The sequence below is a fragment of the Salvia splendens genome, chromosome 16, assembly GCF_004379255.2.
Source record: "Salvia splendens isolate huo1 chromosome 16, SspV2, whole genome shotgun sequence".
NCBI classification, from domain to species: domain Eukaryota; kingdom Viridiplantae; phylum Streptophyta; class Magnoliopsida; order Lamiales; family Lamiaceae; genus Salvia; species Salvia splendens.
This window is the reverse complement of record NC_056047.1, coordinates 5,623,877-5,648,960: the sequence shown is the minus strand read 5'-3', so window position 1 is coordinate 5,648,960 and position 25,084 is coordinate 5,623,877. Positions and strand designations below refer to the sequence as shown.

At 40.3% G+C, this 25,084-nt stretch overlaps 2 protein-coding genes, 1 non-coding gene and 1 pseudogene across 3 annotated transcripts; 3 read left to right on the top strand and 1 right to left on the bottom strand.

The window, feature by feature from the left end:
* Positions 1-228: 228 nt before the first annotated feature.
* LOC121769770 (BTB/POZ domain-containing protein At5g66560-like) lies at positions 229-3,055 on the top strand. Its single transcript, XM_042166524.1, has 4 exons — positions 229-728; positions 808-877; positions 962-2,266; positions 2,342-3,055. The coding sequence occupies exons 1-4, from the start codon at positions 691-693 to the stop codon at positions 2,903-2,905; spliced, it is 1,977 nt and encodes a 658-aa protein (XP_042022458.1). The 5' UTR covers positions 229-690; the 3' UTR covers positions 2,906-3,055.
* A 4,307-nt stretch (positions 3,056-7,362) lies between these two features.
* Positions 7,363-7,454, top strand: LOC121773142. Its single transcript, XR_006044713.1, has one exon. It is a non-coding gene; the product is annotated as a small nucleolar RNA SNOR75 (small nucleolar RNA).
* Positions 7,455-11,158: 3,704 nt separating this feature from the next.
* LOC121770887 lies at positions 11,159-13,866 on the bottom strand (annotated as a pseudogene).
* A 1,606-nt stretch (positions 13,867-15,472) lies between these two features.
* LOC121769930 (CASP-like protein 5C1) lies at positions 15,473-17,558 on the top strand. Its single transcript, XM_042166714.1, has 3 exons — positions 15,473-15,953; positions 16,999-17,131; positions 17,201-17,558. The coding sequence occupies exons 1-3, from the start codon at positions 15,823-15,825 to the stop codon at positions 17,390-17,392; spliced, it is 456 nt and encodes a 151-aa protein (XP_042022648.1). The 5' UTR covers positions 15,473-15,822; the 3' UTR covers positions 17,393-17,558.
* Positions 17,559-25,084: the final 7,526 nt, after the last annotated feature.

The following is a 25,084-nucleotide window of genomic DNA, read 5'->3' as shown; positions in this document are numbered from 1 at the left end:
TATAGCAAATCAGTATTGTAATCTGTAAGCGAGATCAAGCAATACAAATTTGCCCTCTATTCTTCCCGTGGACGTAGATTTACCTCAGTAAATCGAACCACGTAATTTTCAGTGTTGTGATCTTCATTTATTACTTGCATTTATTCCCATCAAAAATTCGCTAAATCATCAGCAAGCAATGCAAAATTTCTGTTGCTTTGCGAATAAATCATCACCATCTTCACCATAAACAACATAGCTGGCTGCTGAGAGAAAAGAAGAAAGCGGAAATTCAAAGTCACTCTTCTTTTTTCTTCTTCTTCCCCCACTAACAATAAAGTGAGGGAAGATTCTGATCTGATTCAAGGAGAAAAGGGCAAAAGAGGGAGAAAGCAAAAGGAGCAAAAATTCAGTCAATACAATCCCAAATCATCCATCATCTTCAAACTTCGCCTTTATCGATTTCTGCTCATACAACCCTCATTTGTCAATTGTCTTCATTTCATTTATTTTTTCTCCACTACCTAACTCCACCTTCAATCACCCCTTTTAGACTTCCACAGCAAACATAATCATTCCATTAGACTCAGAAACTCAAAAAGTTGAGCTCATTTTTAGCTTCCATTTTCACCCCTTTTTTCAGCTCCATGAATCTCGCTTGATTCATCATTCCATTTCCCCCTTTTTTGGTTGTTTCCATTGAAGAAAACAATGGCTGCTGAAAAACCAATCTCCAAAGGGCAAGCATGGTGAGCTGAGTTCAAACCCCCGAAATTTCAATCTCTTGCATTCCATCTGTTTGATTATATTTCTGTGCATACTTTTCAGGTTCTGCACCACAGGATTACCGAGTGATGTGATAATTGAAGTTGATGACATGACTTTTCATCTCCACAAGGTTAGATTCAGTGTGTTTTTGTCTTCTTCTTCTTTTTATTCTCTGTTATGATTATGAATGAATGACCATTGTTGGTTTCTGCAGTTTCCTCTGATGTCGAAAAGCCGAAAGCTTCACGAGATGATTACAGAGCAAGAAAACAGCCAAGAAGCTCTAAAATTAGCAAGAATCAGAGGCTCCTCTGAACCCGACCGCAACTCCGACAACGACATTGCAGAGAAACAAGAAATCGAGGAAGAAGACGACGACGCCCACTGTCACATCACGCTCCCAGATTTCCCGGGCGGCTCCGACTCTTTCGAGACCGCCGCGAAATTCTGTTACGGCGTCAAAATCGACCTCTCCGCCGCCAACGTCGCCCCTCTCCGCTGCGCCGCCGAGTATCTGGAGATGACGGAGGAGTACTCGGAAGAGAATCTGATTTCAAAAACAGAAAAATTCCTCTCTCAGTCAGTCCTCAAGAATATCAAACTCTCACTCAAAACACTCACCTCCTGCGAAGGGCTGCTCCCCACGGCGGAGAATTTGGGGATTGCTCAGAGATGCATCGAAGCCATTGCAACCAAAGCCGCCGCTTCGGATCCGACGCTGTTTGGCTGGCCGATTAATGACGGAGTTACGAATAACAAAAGTGAAGCTAATCCACGAAGAACTACGAGAGGTGGAGCTGCGGCGGCGGCGGAGTCGTGGTTGGATGAATTAGGTTTTTTGAGCTTGCCGTTTTTCAAGAGCTTGATTTTCGCCATGAGAGCGTTGGATGTGAGTGGGGAGATCATCGAGAGCTGCTTGATTCACTACGCGAAGAAGTACATTCCTGGAATTTCGCGGACGAATCGGAAGCCGCCGCCTCCGTCGTCGTCTTCATCATCTGGCATTGCGCCGACAGAGAACGACCAGAGAGAGCTGCTGGAAACGGTTATCGCTTATCTTCCGAAGGAGAAAGCGTCGCGATCTGCTTCCACCGCAACGAGGTTTTTGTTTGGATTGCTAAGAACTGCGTATATTTTGAATGCTTCTGAGGCCTGCAGAATAACATTGGAGAAGAAGATCGGGTTGCAGTTAGAGCAGGCGACGCTAGATGATCTGTTGATTCCGAGCTACTCGTATTTGAATGAAACTCTGTACGATGTGGACTGCGTGCAGAGGATTTTGAGCTATTTTCTGGAAGGAATGGAAGACAGATCTGCAGTTGAAGCCGGAGAAGAGAATACCAGCGCCAGATCTGCGGCGCTGATGCTCGTCGGAAAATTGATCGACGGATACTTATCGGAAATCGCTTCCGACGCCAATTTGAAGTCGGAAAAGTTCTATGAGCTCGCCGTTGCATTGCCGGATCACGCTAGGCTCTTCGACGACGGCCTCTATCGAGCCGTTGATGTTTATCTTAAGGTAATTAATTCAAAATTTGTGATTGAAATATAAATGTTCAGTGATTTAATATCGTTGTAATGCAAACTGTTTCAGGCGCATTCATGGATTCCAGAGGCAGAGAGGGAGAAGATCTGCGGAGTTCTGGATTGCCAGAAGCTGACGCTAGAGGCATGCACTCACGCTGCTCAGAACGAGCGGCTGCCGCTGAGGGCGGTGGTGCAGGTGCTCTTCTTCGAGCAGCTTCAGCTCCGCCACGCCATCGTGGGGACTCTGATATCCGCCGATGGAGGAGGAGGAGCAGAGGTCAGTGGCGCTGGGGAGGAGGAAGAGGATTACGAGGAGCAGAACGAGAGGGCAGTGGCGCTGGTGGCACGGACGCCGGAGGGTAGGGGGACGTGGATAGCGGCCGCGAGGGAGAACGAGGTGCTGCAATCGGACATGGATACGATGCGGACGCGGGTGCACGAGCTGGAGAGGGAGTGCACCAACATGAAGAAGGCGATAGAGAAGATAGACAAGGTGGGGGAAGGAGGACACGTGGAGAAAGGTGGTTGGCGGGCCAAGTTCGGGTGCAAGTTCAAGACCCAAGTCTGCGATTCACACGAGCCCACCGTGGTCGACACTAGAAAGCCCAGGGCTCACCGCCGGGAACAATAAACCTTAAATTCTTCACTTTATTATTGAAACTAGTTTTTATTCTTGACAGCTCTCTCTCTCTCTCTCTGTTTTTTTTGTGAATACAAGTAATTTATGAATGTGTTATTTTGATTTTGATTGAATAAGTGATTTGTTAAAGTTTGTTACAAAGTGTGATGCATGAAGGAATGAGTTTGGCTGGTAGTAGAAAAATAGATATGTCACTACTGCTTTTGAGATGTGTTTTCCAGTTCAAAAGATAAAGCAGCATATAGTGGGAGTGTACCTCTGTTTATTTTAAAATGTGTGCTTGCAAATTTGGATGGTTGTTGACATGTTATTTTCTCATGGCAAGAGCTCCATGTTTTGGCCTACATTCCTCTACTTGGGTAAGCTGACATTTGTGTTAGTTCACACAACTTAAATGATTGGTGTAAATTTCATTTTTTGGGTACTATTATCACAATCAGAAGTGAGTTCAATTTGTAAGAAATTGAGAAAAACTTACAAAAATATAACCACTTTGAAAATTGGTGCAATCTCTAACAAGAATTAAGTTTTATGTCAAACAATTGAAATTCTTTTTGGAACATCATCCACGCATTAAGGGAACATGAAAACTTTGCTATCAGCTTTTGGCCCTGATTGAAGCAAAACTACAGCTCCACTACTGAAAAGATTGTGTTTTACTCTGATAGTATGTCTTCGGTCATATCCAAATTGAGCCAAAAAAAATCACTACTATAAGGTCATCCACGATAGGAATAGCCCAACAATAGCCCAGCCATAGCCTAGCCACTGCCACATTATCAGTACTAAAAATCCTCCTGCCACATCATAAATAGCCCAGCCATAGCCTAACCACATCATAAATAGCCCAACCACATCAATAGCCACATCACTAATAACAATTATATAAAATGACATAATTAACAATCACACAATATACATAATTTAATTTACGAGACATATACGGGAAACATTAATAATACGATTAAAAATTTAAAAAGTACAATAATTTAAAAATATTACAATAATTAAAAAAAGTACAATAATTAAAAAAAAATACAATAATTCACTCCTCGTCGCCGTCGTCGTCTCCTCCGTCGCTGTCGCCACCATCGCCTCCGCCTCCGTCGCCGTCGCCTCTACTCCCGGCAGCTTCCCTCCGTGCCGCCTCCAAATCCTCCTGCATGCTCAGGAGCAATGTTTGAAGCAAACTCTTCTCCACGGGGTCCACCGCCGCCCGCCATTCGGCCATCGTCTTGACCATCTGAGCGCGCGTTTGTTGACGCGCGAAGAATTTGAGATCCGCTGTGGATTGGCCAAGGGGGGATGCCGAATGGACCTCCTGTGAACCCCCGGCGACCCCCATTTCCTCCCGTTGAGCCCGCCTGTGCCCAACCGGGCGAGTACGGCGAGCAAACGAACGAGGGGTCGGGACCTCCTGGGCCGTCTCAGGGAGGTCGTGGGAACCACCGCTACTGCCGCTGAAATCACCGGAATAGTTCAGCCGTTGCTTCTTCGGCCAGCCAGAGTCGACACCTACTCGGAACTTCTCGGAGTCGTTCAGCACAAGATAGCAGTTCCAGTAGGTGAAGTCCTTGTACACCCCCTTTAGGGGGAAGGCTTTCTCCGCTATCCTCCTGCAGTCGTCCTCAGTTTGCCCACTGCTCATCATGCGGAGGGCGTTGGTGTACAAGCCCGAAAATCGGAAGACCGCAACCCTGATTCGGTCCCACGCCTTCCGGCAATCCTCCCCATTGCGTGGCCTCCCCTCCGGGCAAAACCTCTAGTAGGCTGCTGCTATCTTGCCCCACAAGTTGACGATCCTCTGGTTGTTCGAAACGAGAGGATCGTCGCAAACACTCACCCACGCCTTGGACAGCGCGACGTTCTCCGCGTCCGTCCACCTCCTTCGTACCGCGTTGTCGTCCTCACCCGGCTGCGAGGAATCGCCGACCCTTTTCCCCTTGCCTTTCTTCTTTGGGGCGCCCGACCCCGCCCTGCGCCCCCCGTTTGAACGGGAGCATCCGGAATACCGGAAAGATCTATCCCGAAGTCATCGAAGGAGAAAGTGTCAAACTGGGCCGGAGGCGCAGCCTCCGTTGGCGTCGATGTGTGTGACGAACCAGTCGAAAAATCAACACTGGTGCGATAGACGTCCCCCGGCGTCCCCTGTGTCGCCGGTACCCCCCCGGGCATCATCTGCATTCCGGGTGCCCACCCCGGCATCTGGACACTGAGTGCCCACCCCGACATCGCCGGAAACGCCCCCGGCGGACTCCCCTCCCGCTGGTATCCCGGGCATCATCTGCTGCCACGGGTACATGTTGTAGTATTGGTGCATCTGACTCGGGTGCATCTGACTCCTTCCACCTCCCACGGGGATCGGGGGAGTTTGAGATCCGCAATTGTTGATCTTGTACAGAAATTTAGATAGAGAGAGTACTCGTTAATACAAGTGGTGCGAATGAAAATGACAGGCAAGTCGCATATATATAGTGTTTCGGAATAAAAAAAAATTTAAAAATTCGCGCTAGGCGGTTTTTTTCCGCGAAATCGGCTAGGCGGCTGTAATAGTTCGCCTAGCGCACCGCCTAGCGCCGGCGCTCGGCTAGACGGTGCGTTAGGCGCTATTGTGGATGCTCTAAATAAACAGCTGTACGTCCTAAATACTGTATGTACTAGAACTACTATACATATTGTAGCTCAATATTAGGGATGTACGTGAAGACTTTTGTTTTTAATGAGGAGGATAAATTATTATTCCCAATTTGTGTTTTTTAAAAGAATCAATAATTATTCTCTATTGAATTTGAACTCCCTAAAATTTTGTTGTACGGAAGAAGTGCCTATAAAAACAAATGGGCCCATATGCCATTTGTTATTAGAATGGGCGGAATGGCTTGTAAACGTATTTCATTGAGCCCTATATTTCTTTGAATTTTGGGAGAACATATAGTCTTAATCTTATCTCGTTTATCACTAGAATTAGTAAAATTTTATTATATGTTGTACCAACTATACTATATTCAAATTTTGTCTGTCGGTGATGAACTTATTAGGACGACGAGTATGATCCATTTGTTATAAAATGGAGTTAATTGCTTATAAAATTACTAGTTAAAATCAAATTATGTTTTAAATGATAAATTACGAAGTTTTATAGAATTTTAAATTATAACTTTTAGGTAAATTATGGTTGTATACGTCGATATATATATTATAAGGTATTCACGGTCTAAATTAAGCTTCGAAACAGCTATTGAAGTGAAATTTTATTTTTTGAGAAATAATCTATACCTTGTTTGATTGCATTGTTGTGATGCCACGTTTGAAAAGGTACTACTGTATTGGCATGTCCAATATTACTTACTCCAACAGTCCAACTACATTTCCATTTGACCATATTTCACTGTGAATCTTTTATTGATAAAAGAAGGGCAAATGTTCAAAATGTGTTCTAAATTCCTAATATTGTAATTTAATGTTTATTCTCTAATTACTGATTGTTGGTTGATGATTTTCGATAAGTACAAGTAAATATAATATATTTCCATGATTAAGATCTTAGATTCATACATTTTTTAATTCCATTTTTGACAATGAAACACAAGCTTATTTTCTTAATTTTTGGAATGGTAGTAAACAAGTGATGGATACCATCACGGATATCACCTCTATGAATTACCGGATGGAGCACTTGAAAATATATGGCGAGCAGTGGCGAAGCCAGGAATTTTGTGGTGGGGCCCAAGAAGAAGAAATTTTTTAGCTCTACCACTGTTAATAGTTGCATGAATCTCTCGATGGTTTTGTCATCAAAATTAGTCGTATGAAGAGACTTTTATGTTTTGTCTTGAAGATCTTAAAAATAACAGATTGTTTTTAGATATGTACTAGTACTAAAAAATTTAATGCATATCAAGCAAATTTAATCTAATTGAGAATAATTAATATAAACACTCTGTGATGACCTTAAAAAAGTATTGTTAGTGGAGAATGAGTCCCCCCTTATTAGAGATAAAAGAGTTTCTAAAATTTAAAAAGTGCATATTCATATGGGACGGAGTAAAAGGAAATAGTGCATATTCTTGTGGGATGGAATGAGTAATTAATAAAATTACCAGATAAATAATGTTTTTTTTTCTCATTAATAAAAGTAAATAAAGTTTTTATTAGCTAAAACACGCTTTGCAGGATTTATGCAAGTATTGGGCCGAAGCCCAGTAGAGCTGAATTAGGGCAAAAAGGAATGCCATTATAAATAGTACCTGCATCTCATTTCCCTCTGCCATCAATCATTCACCGATTCATGCTATAATCTCCTGTTTCAGGACTTTAATTCAATCTCTGATTTTCTCCCCAATCATATTTGTTTTTCTATAATTTTCCCATCGTTTTCATCATCACATTATTTTATTGAATCCTTTTCGTTTTTCCCTTTATAAATCGAATTTTTGATGAATTATGTTTCTCGGTGATGAACAAATTATGATGACGAGTCTGATCGAAATCCATTCGTTATTACATCGTGAGGACAAAACGAGGCATTTGTCTGAGAGAACCTCCATTTCACCCTCTTCTTCCTTCGATCTTTCTGTTTCAATTCATTTTCATTTTTTGGTGAAGTTATTTCTTTTTGGGGCATAACGAGGATTTCTTATTAGTCTGAAGTTTGGTTGATTGATATATAACCTCCTACTCATTCTGAATGCCCCCGTTCAATTTAAATCGAAATTTCATTATTTTTGAATAATAATTTAGTTTATTTGTTTCTCATTATTCCACGTTTGAAAAAAGGTACTCCAGTATATGCAGGCCACCATTGGCCAGTGTTATGGCTTGTCTTGTACTCGACCCAAAATTGTAATGATGTCTATTCGAATCCTGTTTCAAAATTAATTCTATACTTCTAATTTTGTAATTTTATAGAGGTTAACCCTCTAATTATTTCAAATTCGTTTTTGTAAATTTTGGCAACGATTAGAAACTCATAATACTATTAGCTTGAGATGCTCTCTGTAATCCTTCTCATTTTGTTTGGGATTGGGAGGTAACTGTGATTATTTTTCAAGCACTTTTGAGCCATGGTCAATTTATATCTTTTTTTCGATTAAATTAATTATCACCAGATGTTAGGCAAGTGTTCATTAGTTTTTGTTGTTGAATGCTGTTACATTTCTGGGAAAGCGAAGATAGAGAAGGTAGATGGTGGATGGGTTTCCCATCTATCATTATACTTTCTCTTGTAGGTGATCATCGTTGCTTGATGATCAAATACCATGACCATCCGAGCTTCATCTGAACTCAACATTGTTTTACTTAGATTCTTTTTTTAATATCTGTTATTGGTATCTTCTTTACAATTTTTATAAATCACCAGAAATTGGCAGGTGTTTAATGCTTCATTGTGTGCTTAGACCGTTTAATTTTTTGGTATAATAAAGTGTTCATCGTTGCTCTTTAATCAGACCTTATGGTTCCTGAGCTACATCTGGGCACAACATTTTCTTATTCTTCACAATCAACATTTTTAATACTCTTACTATTGAAATTAGTCCCTTAATTTATAAATATATTCTGAATGGTCCGGTATTCTTAATTCATTTTTGAGTCAATCTCTCTTGACGGGACGACTTTGTATGTTTACATAGTTCATTAATTTGCACTTAAAATCTCTCTTAACTAAATTTTTGATTTTCTGGATTTTGTTTCTGGATTTTATTTCTTTTTTTACTGTTTTGATGATATTTTATCATTTATTAGTTAAATCGTTGTTTTTCTAAGTTTTTCTTTGCATTTATGAATACCCTATGATTTGTTGATCAAAATTGAAGAACTATTATTTTGTTCCAATAATATGCTTTTTTTCCTTATATTTTTAGTACATTTTTCTTTATTTGTAAATTCTTATTTTACTTCATCCACACAACTCATCTATTATTATTTCTGTTATTTTATATTATTACACTCGTATCATCTTTTGTCATTTCTCTTATTTTAAAATTGGTTAAAATCATTTTCCTGAATATTAAGTGTTTTATTTGTAATGGGTATGCATATTATTTTATATTATTACACTCGTATCATCTTTTGTTATTTCAGTTATATTAGTACCAAACTATAAGATTTTAAAATTGGTTAAAATCATTTTCTTGAATATTAAGTGTTTTATTAATAAAGGGTTGAAAGAAGTACCTTTTGTCTTTTATTGTTGTTTATAATGTTTTTGTTGTGTGTATTGTTAAGAATACCTATTTTATTAATTTATATTCTTAACTAAAAATATATTTTTATATTATTTATTCTTTATTCTTTATATTAATCTACTTGGTGGTTAATATATTTGAAAATCTTGTACCGTGCATAGCATGTGTCGTAACATTAGTTAAATAAAAATGATTATCAATATCAATTATTTAGAAATTTTAAGAAAATCACAAAGTTCACTTTATTGCCCAAGTTGATTGAAATAAATTGGTTTCTAAAAACCGAAAACGCTAGAGCAATAATTGAGTTACTTAAAGAAAATGATACTCTGTACTTTATGTAAGAATTTTCATGGATATCACATTTTTTACATATATTGTTATTTTTATATATTAAAATGTTTTTTTGATATTTTAAGAGATAAAATTGAGTGTTGCCCTTCGAGTAAATAGAGTCTCTCTCATTAATCGTATAAATTTCATTATAGTACTACTAATTAAGAATTATTAGATGCATAGTATAGATTATATAGTGAAATTTAGATAGTGTAATATAGATCGTTGTCATAATTTTACTATGTCATGTTTAAATTAGATATCACCCTATTCGATGATAGCTTTAATGATTTTAGCCAAAATTGCTTTTACCATCATGCAATTATAATAAAATTATTTAGTTATAAATTGCGTGTATTTCAATAATAAAGATATCTACAGAGTCATTTAGAACGTATTTTAACTTCTGTTATAATAACTGTTAATTATATACATATAATATCACATTTGTTATTGACATTATTCATTTATTTGTAATAGGATCATTTGTTATGCCTCTATTATACTCCATCTATCCCATGTTACCTTAGATGTTTCTTTTCAGTATGGAATTTATCCCATGTTACCTTAGACGTTTCTTTTCAGTATGGAATTTAAGAAAGTTGTGTTTATTGAGTTAAAAAAGGAAATGACTCAAGTAATTTGGGACAATAAAAAAAATATGACTCAAGTAACTTGAGACGGAGAGCAGAGATTATTAATTTTTTTAAGTTTTCGTTACACCATCATCACTATTCGCCATGTCTCTACCCATGTCTCTCATGGAGTATTATAATTTACATTATTTAAGTAAAAGACTTATTAAATGCACATGTAATTGTATTGTCACATTTAAGTGCACAATTTCATAAACAATGTATTGTCACAATTAAGTGCACATATTTTTTACTTATTTAATATTAATAATAATTAAAAAGGGACTGGCTACTTATTGATAATATTACCATGCATAAAAATACTACTTCCTCCATTTTGCTGTAGTGGAGGTATGATATAAAAAAATTGTGTTTAGCTTAGTTAAGTAAAAAAAGGATTAAGTTGTAAATGAAATAGGTACATGGATGAAGAGAGAATAAAGTAAATCAGAGGAAATTAAGTAAGAAGAAATGTGTTAAATTTTTTCTTAAAAAATGGCTCTGTTGTTATGGAACATACCAAAATGATTCTACTACTATGGAACGGAACGGATGGTGTATATAATTTTGATATACAAACCAAAATGGAAAAATAGAACTTTTTTTCGTAAATGAGGTAATACTAGTCGTTATATACAAATAGGATAACTTTCCCTTTTCGTCTGCCTCATAGTAGTAATAGCTATTTCATATTTTTTTTTACATTATCAATTATGCATTAATTCTTGTGTCATTTTGAATATCCCTATTTTTATGGGACGGATGAATTGGTATTTTGTAGATGTACTATATGTGGAGGTTTCACTGCTAAAGAATATCGAGAATGGAGAAAATGTGTCCTTTGAAAACCAGGTTGCAATGATTCAGAGGGTGCAGGTACATATGAACAATTAATTGATTGAATGCTTTAATTTAGAGTTGACATTGAAAAGAAGGGCCCATGCATCTAAAGAGAAACATTATGAACAGTAACTTGCACCTTCTTAGTGGAAGCATATTCTACAAACATCAACATTCTTTTCCTTCACAACATGTCTTTCAGTAGTTCTATTTGCTGATGCATATATTTTTATCACTCTCTTCTCTCGTTTTCACAGGACACCAACAACAAACTGAACACTCTAATCTGTATAGTTAACATTAAAAGCTTACATAAATCTCACAAAGTTTAAAATATCAAGAAGTAGAGCTCACTACAAAGATTGAAACTTGATTTGAGGTCACATTTTGGTAGCACAGTTGCCAACCAAGAGAAACAATACAAAGGACACACATAGTAGTCAATTGCAACCATATACCTGCATCCTCTGCTTTCTCATCTTCCGGTCTTTTGATGCCGACGATCCCACCAACTCAGTTGAGGCAGCCTCCACAACCAAGGTTGAGCATGCAGCTCCGATCAGTTCATAGCGCCTGTAGGTCCTTTGGATGAGTTGTTAAATTGCATAAACATCATTACAGTGGTGGAGAATCATCATATCATGCTTGTACACTACTGCACCAACTGGAAAACCTTTTGCAGAATTCTCAGCTAAAATCTTAAGAGCTGTGCACTGAATGCAACATCCAGTTTAGATATAATTTTTGAAGAGAATGAACAAGTCATTAGCATAACGGATGTGCCGGCTTAATGCAAGATGATGAAGCATTTGCGCATTTACTAGTTTCATCGTATTTGCACATTCGTTCACCTCTTGCCCTCTGTCTAAACTCATAACTTCTCTTCACTTGATCATTTACCAAAAGTCTCCACAGGAACATAGGCCCCCTTCAAAATGGTGAAACCTTAAGGAATCCCTTACAATGATTTGAATACCCATGAATTTTGGTATAAACTTAATGGTGTTATGACAATCTCCACAGATCCTCAAGTTCTTGAAGACCCTAATGGATGATTGACCTCTCAAATTGAGTATTCCAAAAGCAATAGCCAGCTTTTCACTATGATTACACAAACTATCCTCCTGTTCTTCTCTATCCAAATCTTGTAGAACAAATTCCGTATTAGGATATAATCCTGCGAATTTCATTTTCACGCATACATCATCGAAAAACTTATAGATGTCAGTGATCTTATCGTTATTTTTATCACCAACAACAAATGTGTGCACCCTATTGTTTACTCGAATCCAGCTGCACCAGGCACTTTCCTGATTCCTCTGTCTCTCATCAATCTCCTAATCTCGGAGGCTTCACCCCACTCTTTGGCAGTAACAAGGATGTTGAAGAGTAATACATAATTTCCGGGGTTGTTTGGTTCTATCTCAAACAGTCTTCGAGCAGCAAGACGCCCTAGTTCGACATTCTTATATATTCGGCATGCTCCAACCAAAGCACCCCAGTCGGCTGCAGATGGTTCTACGGGCATTTGTTGGATGAAGTTATGCGCCTGATCTAAGCGACCACCACGAGTGAGAACATCAACCATGCAAGAATAGTGTTCTGCATCAGGTTCAACTTTATGGTCCTTCATCATTGAATGAAAATTGATAGTCCCTCGTCTACCATCTGTGCGTGGCTACAAACAGATAGAACCCCTGTGAAAGTAACAGAATTTGGCTTCACTCCTGAACCCACCATATCATTAAAGAGTGATATAGCTTTCTCTCCTCTCCCGTGCATCGAGTTTGCAATAATAATTGTGTTCCACGCAACAGTATCCCTCGATGGCATCATACTAAAAAGTTTCGAGGCTTCTACATCACCACCCTTGGCATATAATAGCACCTAGAGCAGTACTGGCTGCCAGATCCTCCATAAAACAATGTCTAGTTATATATCCATGCACCTCATATCCTCCTCTCCATGCTTCTAAAACAGTACAAGCAGTTAAGGCACTTGTAACTGTGATTTGATTAGGTTTGCACCCTAGTCGTTGCATGTCTCTAAGCACCTCAAGCGCTTCTTCTGCTTTTCCATTATCAGCACAGCCAGAAATCAGTGAGTTCCAGGAAACACGATCAAGCTTGACTCCTCGGCTTCTCATGCGTTGAAATGTATCGAGTGCTTTCTCACCCTCACCATTTGCAAAATACGCTGACACAATAGCATTCCAGGACGCAACATCAGGTTGTGGCATGTTTGTAAACACTGATTCAGCTTACTTGATGCTCGAGCAACTCGAATACATATCGACAAGAGCACTACTCACAAACTGATTCTCTCCCATCCCATTCTTGAGAGCAAAACCATGTATCTCTCGACCCGAACGCAAATACTTCAAGCGCGAGCAAGCAGGAACCACAGAGGACAATGTCATCGAATTCGGCCTAACTCCACCCACAACCATATCACGGAAAGCATGAAGCGCCACCTTCGGAAGCCCACAGTTGACACAGCACGAGCAAAACGATGTCCAAGTAATGACATCCTTGATTCTCAAATCTCCAAATACTTGCTCCCCACCCGTAAAGTACTTGCATTTACCATACATATCAATCAGAGCATTCCCTATAAGCAAATCCGAGCTAAACTTATACTTCAAAGCATCAAAGTGGACTTCTTTCGCCTTTGACAAATCCCCTGAAATGGCGCAAGCCTTGGCAGCAGCTAAGATAACAAACTTATCAAGACTTATCTTTCCACTGTTTCTCACTTTAGTGCAAAGCTTGGTTGTGTCTCTACTTCGGCCAGTCTTGGTAGACGCTGAAATCAATAATGTCCAAGACTGCACATCTGGTTCGGATATTCCGCCGACCAGTTGGCGCGCACGCGCTAAATCTCCCGAGTTGATGTACTTCTTGATGAATTTCGATTTTAAATGTAACGGGAGACCAGTGGGTACTTTTCCGAGCATTTTATTGCCAACATTGAGCGAAGAAGAAGTAGAAGCGCCGCCCGTCAAGATTGATCTAACCCATCTCAGGTTGAATGCCAATTGAGATCAACTTCATGAATGTCTTTTTTCATTTCATGACACGTGGACCATGGCCCAAAATTGGTGGTTTTTGGTTGGGCTTTTCAAGATACTACTAGTACTTTTTTTTTCTTTAGGCCCAATAAAGTTAGTGTGCTGTCTGTTGGAGCCTGGAGTTGAGTACAATAAATTTTTTTTAAACAAATTTAATTTAAAAGAAACCATATAATATTGGCCAACAATTCAATTGTCAAATTAACTTAAAATGCGAGGCTAAAGAGAATGACCAAATTCATAAGTAGCACTAAGGTAAGTATTATTAAAAGGCAGTTTTGCAAAGTATATATGTGATTTCATACAGAATATTTATACATATTTAATAGGAGTATAATATTGTGTCTAGTTAAAATAAAAATAAAGTTTTAGAAAACAAGAAAAACTATATTTGAAATACTAAAACTAAACGCTTGACGGCCGAACATCCCTTAATAACACTACTCTATCTTTAAGCCGATCCCTAACACCATATAGCTTTCGTTTTTCAATATATAAAGTACTATTTGGTGAATGTAATTGAATAGGCTTAGAATTAAACCCAATTTCAACTTTGTAATTGATAAACGAATCTAGCAATAGCATTAGTAACAATGCGCCACTAAACTAGTAAACTAAATATATATATACAAATAATTTCAACCTTTAGGGTATGTAGGGTATATATCCTCCAAAATAAAAAAAAAGCTACGGTCTATATTAAATAGTTGCTTCCTACAAATTTAAACCACTAAAAAGATTCTCCTTTCATATTATTGTAGTACTACTTCATTACTTCACTTGTGGTGTATATGAATATTATCTTCCTATTTCATACTGCACAACAAAACAAGATAATGTTCTTTCTATTATTTTAATATTTTATTTTTAATGGAACAACACATAAAGGAAAATATATTATTTTTAATGGAATAAAAAAATTGAATTTAAAAGAATTCCGTGAAAAACAAACATCATCCTGATTAAGTGTAGAAAAGGAAAAAGTTGGTAAATATGAATTTTGTGTCAGTGTGGCAGTGTGTCCCTTTCAAATCCTTTACTATGTTTATTTGATTATTATGTTCATTTCAATGATAGAAACATTCCTTTACCATGACACAAACATTCATTAACCAAAATTTCTCAATTATTGCTGGTGGTTTCATTTACAATATGCATCAGCATCAATAGTAAGTACTGTTATGGAAAGTGAATAATTAAGGAATACTTAGGTTTATGGTTTGAGGTTGTAAATGATGCCAGATATTACTAAATCAAACTTGATTACAGTATTTGTTTAATGCGTAAAGTATTAATAATATCACAATCTTCTGCAAAAAGTTAATTTGATTAGTCACAACAAATGTGTCAAATGAATAATAAAATAATGATTATATATGACCAAGACCAAGCCCAAATTTATGTAATATTGAATTTGATATACAAGTGTATGGGCAAGTCAAATTAATTAATAGTAATTAATTATGATAGTATGAATTAATTTATTTGGAGAGAAAATGGCTTTGGAAAAGGCCATAACTGCACGACACCAATTGCTGCTCCTCTCAATCTCATCCAATCTCCATTTCCCACTTTGATGAATTTATAATTAACTTTGAATTTCGAATTATTTTAGAAACTGAATAAAACGCTTATCGATCATAATTCTCAACTCCCATAAATCCTTTTACCTCTCCACTATTTCCTCCTCCTTTTTCCATCAAATTTGATGAGAAACGGCTCATGGCGCGGGCGGAGAATTGAATGGCTACGAGGAATTACTGTATTTATAGAGAGAGAACGAGAGAGGAGTCATATCTAATTATCTGTAAATTGAAGTAAAGAAGAGCGAGGGGTTTATGTATGGAAGAATTGCCGGGGGCGGTGGGCACCAGCGCCAGTTTGGCTCTGAGATTGGGGCAGGCCGTTTTCGCTATTGCCTCCTTGCTTTTCATGTGTTTGGATGTCGAGTTCTACAGTTACACTGCCTTCTGGTAATTCTCTCGATTTTTCTCTAGATTCTACAAGCACTTTTTTTTTGTTTCTTTCACTGTTTCTCTGTTTCCCTGTTTCTTCTGGTTTTGGTTTTAATGATTATCTCACGTCGCAATTGTGTTGTTTGGATGGTGTGGCTTAATAAGTTATCTGATTTCTTCGATTGTGTTAATTGATGAGAATTGCAGCTTAGGGATTTGGTGTTTCCAATTCTCGACGAACATCGTCTTAATTTTGGTCTCTCTCTGCCCCTTTTGTGTCGGTGGCGATTAATTGGCTGACAGCTATCGTTTGGACATTTTTGTGAGGCATTATTGAGAGTGGAAATCGATGGTAATGGTTGTTCCACATAGGGCCAAAAGATAGGAAAACCAAACTTTAGGGCATAGGGGGAATGTTCCTTTTTATCCCTGCTTTGCTACTTTTGTTGGAAACATTTTTCTTATTTATGAACTATGATCATCAGATTCATCACTGTGTTTATACACTATATATATGTATGCACCTTGGTAGTGGCTGATGGTTTCTCTGGTCATCAAAACAGTAACACATGGTGCAATATACCTACCACTTTTAGGTTGTTTAAGGATGGAATGAGTGAGAATTTTGGCTATGTTATGGAGTTCGAACCCCTCAATATGTAGATATTTTTAAGTGTGGTTTGCCCCTTTTCTCTGCTTTGTGGCTAGAGAAAAGTGGGCTTCAGCAGTAACTTTAGTTGATTCAATTGTCCAACAAGAAGCTGTGGCAGCATGGTTTTGATAGATTAATTGAATAATGAGTCTATTCCATGAAGGAGAGCAACTAAGAGAAAGCAATTAGTTCTAGTAGACCGTTAACTCGCCAAGATGGACTTTTGTAGCTGAACTCTGCTCTAGTAATAAAACTGTAGTCAAACTTATCAGTGAAACTGTGGTGGCACTGGATTTGATTGTAATTGAGTCTATTCAAGTTCACTTGAAAGCATGATTTCTGTTAGTTTTATTGATTGAAATGTTGCTCCCATATATATCTGTATTTTAATTGTCTAAATTCTGGTTGCAGCTTCTTGGTAACAATTATGGGGTTGGTAATCCCGTGGAGCTTGACATTGGCAGTGGTGGATGTGTTTTCAGTTTTTGGTAAACGCCCAGCTCGTCAGCCCGGGATTCTCTCAATTGTCGTCATAGGTGATTGGGTAAGCATCTCAGTGTGTGATACAACTTCATCGTATTCAATTATATCGAATAATAATGTTGTTTCGTAGGTGCTTTCGTTTCTGTCGTTGGCTGCATCTTGTTCAACTGCAAGCGTGACTAGTCTGCTGCTTGCTTCTGGAGGATTCTGCGGCGTAAAGTTATGCACGAGATATCAACTATCCGCAGCTATGGCCTTCTTAGCATGGTTCCTATCCTTATCTTCTTCACTCTTCAATCTATGGCTCCTTCCATCTCTCTAATTCATCCACACGCATCACATATATGAATATATGTACAGATGAAAATGGGACATTTCCTACAAGATTTTGTTTTCTATACTTGATCCCAGTTGGTAGTATTGTTCATTGTAGTGTTGCAACTGTACAGATATATGGTTTTTGTAATAAAGAGAGTGGAATTATGTAACTTTGATTGGAAAGCAGAATTGTCAGCAAGCTTTGCGTTAAAATGCAGGAACACACATGAAGCAAGTGGTAATTCTTCATTAGGGTATACACAGTGGTGATAGCCCAGCCATAGCCCAGCCACAAACTCCTCCTGCCACATCATCAATACTAAATACTAAAAATCCTCCTGCCACATCAAAAATAGCCCAGCCATAGCCTAGCCATATCATAAATAGCTCAGCCACATCAATAGCCACATCACTAATAACACAATATACGGAATTTAATTTACGAGACATATACGGGAAACATTAATAATACTATTTTAATTTTAAAAAAAGTACAATAAATTAAAAAAAGTACTAAAATTTTAAAAAAGTACATTAATAATAAAAATTACATTAAAAAAAAGTACATTACTTAAAAAAAATCACTCGGTGGCTCCCTCGATTCCGTCGTCTTCGTCGCCGTCGCCGTCGCCACCGTCACCGCCGTCGCCACCGTCACCGCCGTCTCCGTCGCCACCGTCACCGCCGTCTCCGTCACCACCGACGATCTCAAAAATTTTAAAAAAAACAAAACAAAAAAACCGCTGGGCGATGCGCTGGGCGATCCCGACGCTGCAATGGCGCCGAGCGGATCGCCCAGCGCCCGTCGACCGCCTAGCGCTAGGCGATTTTTAATTCCGAAAAACCGCTCGGCGGTTTTCGGAAGCTGCAATGGTTCGCCTAGCGACCGCCTAGCGCCAGCGCTCGGCTAGGCGGTGCGCTAGGCGCCATTGTGGATAGCCTTACTGCTACTATTCTAGGACTTCACTTTTGTCCCTTCGAAAAACATGGGCAGCAATAGATAGGCCCATGTTGACGTTTTTGTCTTGTTTGGTAATAATGGTTGATATTGAAATGATGGCCATATGTCAATCTCACTTTAATTTGGTAATACGAATTGGACGTCGGCAGATTATTTTATTAATTAATTGGTTGATTAGCTCTTTGTTTTAAGCTGTTCATACTTGTGCTGTTTTTTGTTTGAGGTTTTAACAAACTGCACTTACCCTAAAAAGTCATTTTCTAGAAGTGACTAGTTCGAATGAGCGAATAGATTCAGTAACCATACGAAAGGAAATGGCATTTCATTTATTTATTTGGACTGCAAGTGAGCTTATCTAAGTGAAGAGGTAAATAGAAAGGTAAAATAGATAGTTATATATTTTGTAATGGGAAGAATATTTGAGAAGATATAATAAGGGTATTTTATCTTTAAAATTCATTCTTTAATTTTGAATTAAGTATTTTTACATTTCTTCGCATAAAAAGGTAAAATGTTTTTTGTTTGTCCTTTTAAATTTACCTTCTTCTTTTGAAATTCATTATTTTTTTAAGAAGTTATATTTACCTTTATGAGAAGGTAAGTAAGAAATACGAGTATATTTTTTTTAATTTACTTTTTTTTAGATGTTCTTATAGAAAAAACATGTTATTCCCTAGTCAAAACAACGTTTGCAAACTTAATCTTTGGATATTGATGTCACTGAACTATACTCCATGAAGAAATGATCGTAATAGCTCTCAGTGAGTGGTAGACAAATTATACTTAAAAAAATAAAAATTACTCTATACGTCAACGAAAAATAGTCTCATTTATGGATGACGAGTTTTAATAAAAGATGGTAAAATAAAAGAATTGAGAGAAAGCAAATAAAGTAGAAAAGGGAAAGAAACAAAAAGTGAGTAAAATATAAAAGAAATTTCATTTTTAAATGGGACTATTTGTATATTACTCCATATCTTATCACATAAAAGTACGGACATTTATTTGATTCATACCTATTTGATAACTTACCACTTAAACAAAGAGAAAATATTTGCCCGCATATGTTGGGCCTACAACCTCTTTGAATATGGTAACATAATTTAAAGATAGAATCTGAGTTTGGACCTCATTTCCGCATAATTTTGTTTTAGTAGTATAATGGAATGTTGAAGTTGGGCCTCAGCCCAGTACCAACTGAGTTCGTAACTTAAATACTGTATATTTTTTTGTACCCCCATATACAAAATGAAATAAAATATTCATAAACAAATTAAACTAAAACGATTCGAAAATTTAAAATTTCCAGATGAGATGAGATGAGATCATATTCATTTTTGTTCAAGCTCGGGCCGATCCTGATGGGGTGCGTACTAAACAAGCCCAACAGCAATGACGACCCATCAGCCCAAAGCCCAAGGAAGAGTATGAGTTCGGCATTACCATCAGCCCAAAGCCCAAGGAAGAGTATGAGTTCGGCATTACCAAAGAGTTCGGCCTCAGCCTACAGCTCGGTAAAAGCCAACCTATCAAGCTCTGCTCTCAGGTCGGCATCAAGCTCTACTCTCAGATCGGCAACCAAAGCAGGAGTATGAGTTCGGCATTACCAAAGAGTTCGGCCTCAGTCTACAGCTCGGTAAAAGCCAACCAATCAAGCTCTGCTCTCAGGTCGGCATCAAGCTCTACTCTCAGATCGGCAACCAAAGCAGTTCGGTCTCAGTATTCGACCGAACAAGGAGTTAGTGGACCCATACAGGATGTCCAACACACCCACTACCACGTGGTGTCAACTCAGGCCACGATCGTAGGCCATGACCTACGCTACATCCACGATCTTAGGCCATGACCTACACGACATCCACGACTTAGGGTGGTGATGCAAGCCACGATCTTAGTCCAAGATATAAATAGAACTTAGATCTGATATGAGAGGGTTAAGCTCTCTAGAGATAAAATACCATATAGCAAATAGCAAGTTTGTATTTGTAAGCTGTAGAAAACAGATCAAGCAATACAATCTTGCCCTCCCTTCTTCCCGTGGACGTAGATTTACTTCAGTAAATCGAACCACGTAAATTCCTTGTGTCTGCATTTTCATTCTCTACCAGCATTTGCTAACATCAAAAATTCGCGGATCCATCACTGGCGCCGTCTGTGGGAAGCGAAGAACAAAATTTGTGATAAAGCGAATTTTTGATCCATTTTTTCCACCCAAAAAAATGCATACCAGATCGCAGAATACCCGCATTCCTGCCCGTGAAAACCCGGAGGAAGCCAATCCATCCCATAGGTCTGGAAAACAGCCTAGGGATAAATCCACCACCAGTTCTCATGGCGAAGGAACAGGCCGCTCCAAAAATCGTCCCACTGAGTCTTCCCAGCAGCCTGATTTGAATGAGGCTGTCAAGCTGTTCTTGGCTGAGAAGCAGGATGAGTTCTTAGCCTTCCTGCAAAAGAGCCAAGAGCCGAAGACGAAAACGGAGGATTCTCCTTCTTCATCCAGACATGAAAGTCACTACCGCAGTAGTGCCGTGTCTTCCAGGAAGAAGAATCCTCAACCCCGACATATTCCTGTTCCTCCTCGGTACCGGAATCACAGGAGAACTCAATCTCCTCCATACCGACGAGATATCGGATTCGCCGTGTACGGAGCACTGAAGACTCCGTTCTCGGACGACATCACCCGAACTCCCCTACCACAGAACTACCGAACTCCGTCGATGACTTACGACGGGCTCATGGACCCTCACGATTTCTTGGGGCGCTATCAATATAACATGGCGAACCAGGGTCTCAACGAGGTCCACATGTGCAAGCTGTTTCCCGAGCTGCTCATCGGGAACGCGAGAAGGTGGTTCGATAGCCTCCCCCAGGGCAGCATCAGATCTTACCGAGATCTAATGGATGCCTTCCACAGGAGGTTCTTTCAGAAAGCGGAAGCCCGAATCACTTCGGCTCAGCTGCTTTCCATTCGTCAAGGTCGCGACGAAAAAATCAGCGACTTTATGACAAGATTCCACAAGGAATGCTTGCAAGTAGACGATCTCAACGATCTGCTTGTCATCTCGGCATTCCAAAATGGAATCCTGCCCGGAGCGCTCTACAGAAAGCTCGTGGAGTGCGGTCCGCAGACAGCTCAGGAAATGTGGGACATTGCGGACCAGTACTCCCGGGCCGATGAGGCAGACCGTCGCAAACGGTCGTTAGACAGCTCATCGTCCCGAGGAGACAGGAGGAAGCCCGATCATAGCGATCAGGGACATCCTCGCCGAACTCCTTTTGGCGATCAGGGACATCCTCGCCGAACTCCTTTTGAAAGGATTCAAAGGACTCCGGTGCAAGACAGATTGGGACCCCGTCTCAATCCCGAGAAGCCGCCCGCTCAGTTCGTACCGCTGAACAAGCCAAGAGCGGAAATTTTCGAACTGCACTCTGACCTGTTCGAAAAGCCAAAGCGGATGACGAAATCAGCCGCGCGCCGACCCCAGGATAACTACTGCTCCTACCATCAAGACCACGGTCACGATACCGAGGAGTGCAGAAACTTGGCTGCAGGTATCGATGTTCTTGTGAGGGCAGGGACATTGAAAAAATACCAAAGCAAGCAGTCAAAGAAGAATAAGAAGCAGAGAGGTGCGAACTGCGCCCCTCAGGATCCGAAAAAGCAGCCGGATCCCGAAGACGATGACGAGCCGCAATATGATGGAGTAATCCTGACTATTGACGCTCTCCCTGCCGGGAAGACCAAGTCGTCCCTGAAGTCAGAGCGCAGAGGCTCCAATCGAGAGGAGCCAACGCATAAAAGGCTGAAGCAGGACGAAGTGATTACGTTCTCGGATGCTGATCCCGTCCCGGCCATCTCTCCTCACCAAGACGCCATTGTCATCCAAGCCGGAGTGGCAAACAAACTGATCCACAGGGTGTTTGTGGATACAGGAGCGTCAGTCAGCATTCTTTTTAAAGAGTGCTTCGACAAACTAGAAGTGGACCCAGCTCGGCTCAGTCCGGCTCCGCTTCCCCTGAAGAGCTTCGCCCAGGAGGACACCCGCCCTGAAGGTATTATCAGCCTTCCGATCACGGTGGGGAAAGCGCCTACTAGCTCCAGTACGATGATTGAGTTTTTCGTGGTGAAAGCTCGGTCCCCGTACAACGTCATCCTGGGAAGAGACTGGCTCAACACAGTTCGGGCCATTTGCTCCACTTATCACCTCACCATCAAGATCCCTACTAAAGGAGGGATAGCGGTCATCCGAGGTGACCAAAAGAGAGCAAAGGAATGTCTGCAAATTGCGCTTAGAAGTGCCGAGCAGTCAGATCGGCACCACCAAGCATAGCAATCACAGCAGCCGGAGTCAGAGGCGATGACCGAAGTCATACATGAGCCGAACTCGATGACAGTTCAGCTGTACGAAGACGATCCATCCAGAACGGTTAAGATCGGCTTCGCGGGAACGCCTCTACTTCGGGAAAAAACCATCCAGCTCCTCAAGGAGTACAAAGACGTCTTTGCATGGTCTCCGTTGGACATGACCGGAGTGCCCCCCGAGGTAATCACTCATCGTTTAAATATTGATCCTTCGGTCCGGCCGATAAAACAGAAGCAAAGACTCTTTGCGGCAGAACGAAGTCAAGTCATCCATGACGAAGTCCGTCAATTATTGAAGGCGGATGTGTTATTCGAAGTGAAGTACCCTTCGTGGGTGGCCAATCCTGTCATGATCAAGAAAAAGGAAGGAGGATGGCGGATGTGCATAGATTTCACCGATCTAAATAAGCACTGTCCCAAAGATTGCTATCCCCTTCCGAACATAGATAAAAAAGTAGAAGCTCTGATAGGCTTTGAAATTTTTTGTTTTCTTGATCTATACAAAGGATACCATCAGGTTTTAATGGATGAGATTGACGCTTCAAAGACAGCCTTCATTACTGATTTCGGCATTTTCGCTTATAAAAAGATGCCATTCGGTTTAAAGAATGCCGGAGCCACTTATCAAAGGATGGTAGACAAGCTTTTTCGACACCTGATTGGAAAGGAGGTCGAAGTGTATGTTGACGATATAGTCGTCAAGAGCAAAAGCACCTCGGAGTACGAGCACAACCTCAAGTCCACTCTCAACGTGCTCAAGAAAGCCAACCTCAAACTTAATCCCCAAAAGTGTACCTTTTTGGTAGATTCGGGAAAGTTTCTGGGTTGTTGGGTTTCAAAAGACGGACTCAAGGCAAACCCCTCAAAAGTTCAAGTCGTTCAGAACATGGCAATGCCGAAGTCCATACATGACGTGCAAAGGCTAACCGGATGTCTAGCCGCACTGAGTCGATTCCTTTCCCAAGCAGCCGAAAAGCAACTGCCGTTCTTCAAGGTGTTGAAAAAGGCACCAAAGTTCGAGTGGGGAGCCGAGCAGAAAAAGGCCTTTGACGAGCTCAAAAGTTATCTAGCCGAGCTTCCTATTCTCTCTGCTCCAGCCGAAGCCGAAGTACTATTCTTATACTTAGCGGCATCGGATCAAACCATCAGCGCGGTGCTTGTACGAGAAGAAGGCCTAAAGCAGTTTCCCATCTACTTTACAAGCCGAGCATTAAGAGGTCCAGAAACAAGGTATCAACCTCTGGAAAAAATTGCTCTGGCGTTAGTAAATGCAGCAAGGAGACTGCGGCCATACTTCTATGCTCACAAGGTATGCGTCTTAACCGATCTACCTCTTCGGCAAGTTTTGACCAAGCCAGAAGCATCAGGCAGAATCGCCAAGTGGGCTATAGAGTTGGGAGAGCACACAATTGAATATCTACCTCGGAAAGCCATCAAGGGACAAGCCTTGGCAGATTTTCTTGCAGAAGCGAAGTTCGATCAAGCAATTCCTGTTATTGCCGAACAGAAGAATTCTGCCAATGCCGAACTAGCACAGCCCTTGGAATCCGAAGTAGAGCCGCCGGACTGCTGGAGCGGATTCGTAGATGGAGCTTCAAACAAGATGGGAAGTGGAGCTGGTATTTTACTTGTCGCTCCCGACGGACACGAGGTAACCTACTCACTTCGTTTCCTATTCCCCACTACTAATAATGAAGCCGAGTACGAAGCCCTCCTGGCCGGACTCCAGTTAGCGCAAAGTCTGCTCGTCAAATCTCTCAAAGTCCATTGTGATTCACAAGTCATAGTAAATCACATGTTGGGTACAAGTGAAGCTCGTGACGAGAGAATGAAGAAGTATTTGGACAAAGCGCAAAGCATCAGCCGAAGTTTCTCCTATTTTCGGATAATCCGCATCCCCAGAGCGGAAAATAGCCGAGCAGATGCCTTAAGTAAGTTGGCCTCAGATCCGAGCTCAAAGGCGGAAGAATTAATGCATCGAAGCATTGATGAAGCCGAGGTACATTCAGTATCCAGCTCGCCGAACTGGATGACGCCGATCTTGCAGTATCTGGATCAAGGACAATTGCCCGAGGATAAGAGAGAAGCTCGGAAGATCACGTGCCGAGCACTTCGGTACGAACTTCATGAAGGGATCCTCTTTAGAAAGTCTTACCTCCAGCCGTTATTGCGGTGCGTAGGACCAGAAGAGACGGACTACATCCTCAGAGAAGTTCATGAAGGATCGTGCGGTAGCCACATCGGAGCCAGAGCTTTAGCTAAAAAAGTTCTGAGATGGGGATATTATTGGCCAACCATGGTACAAGAGGCAGTGCAGCTCGTCAAGAAGTGTACGAAGTGCCAAATTCATGCAAATGTCCCAAGGATGC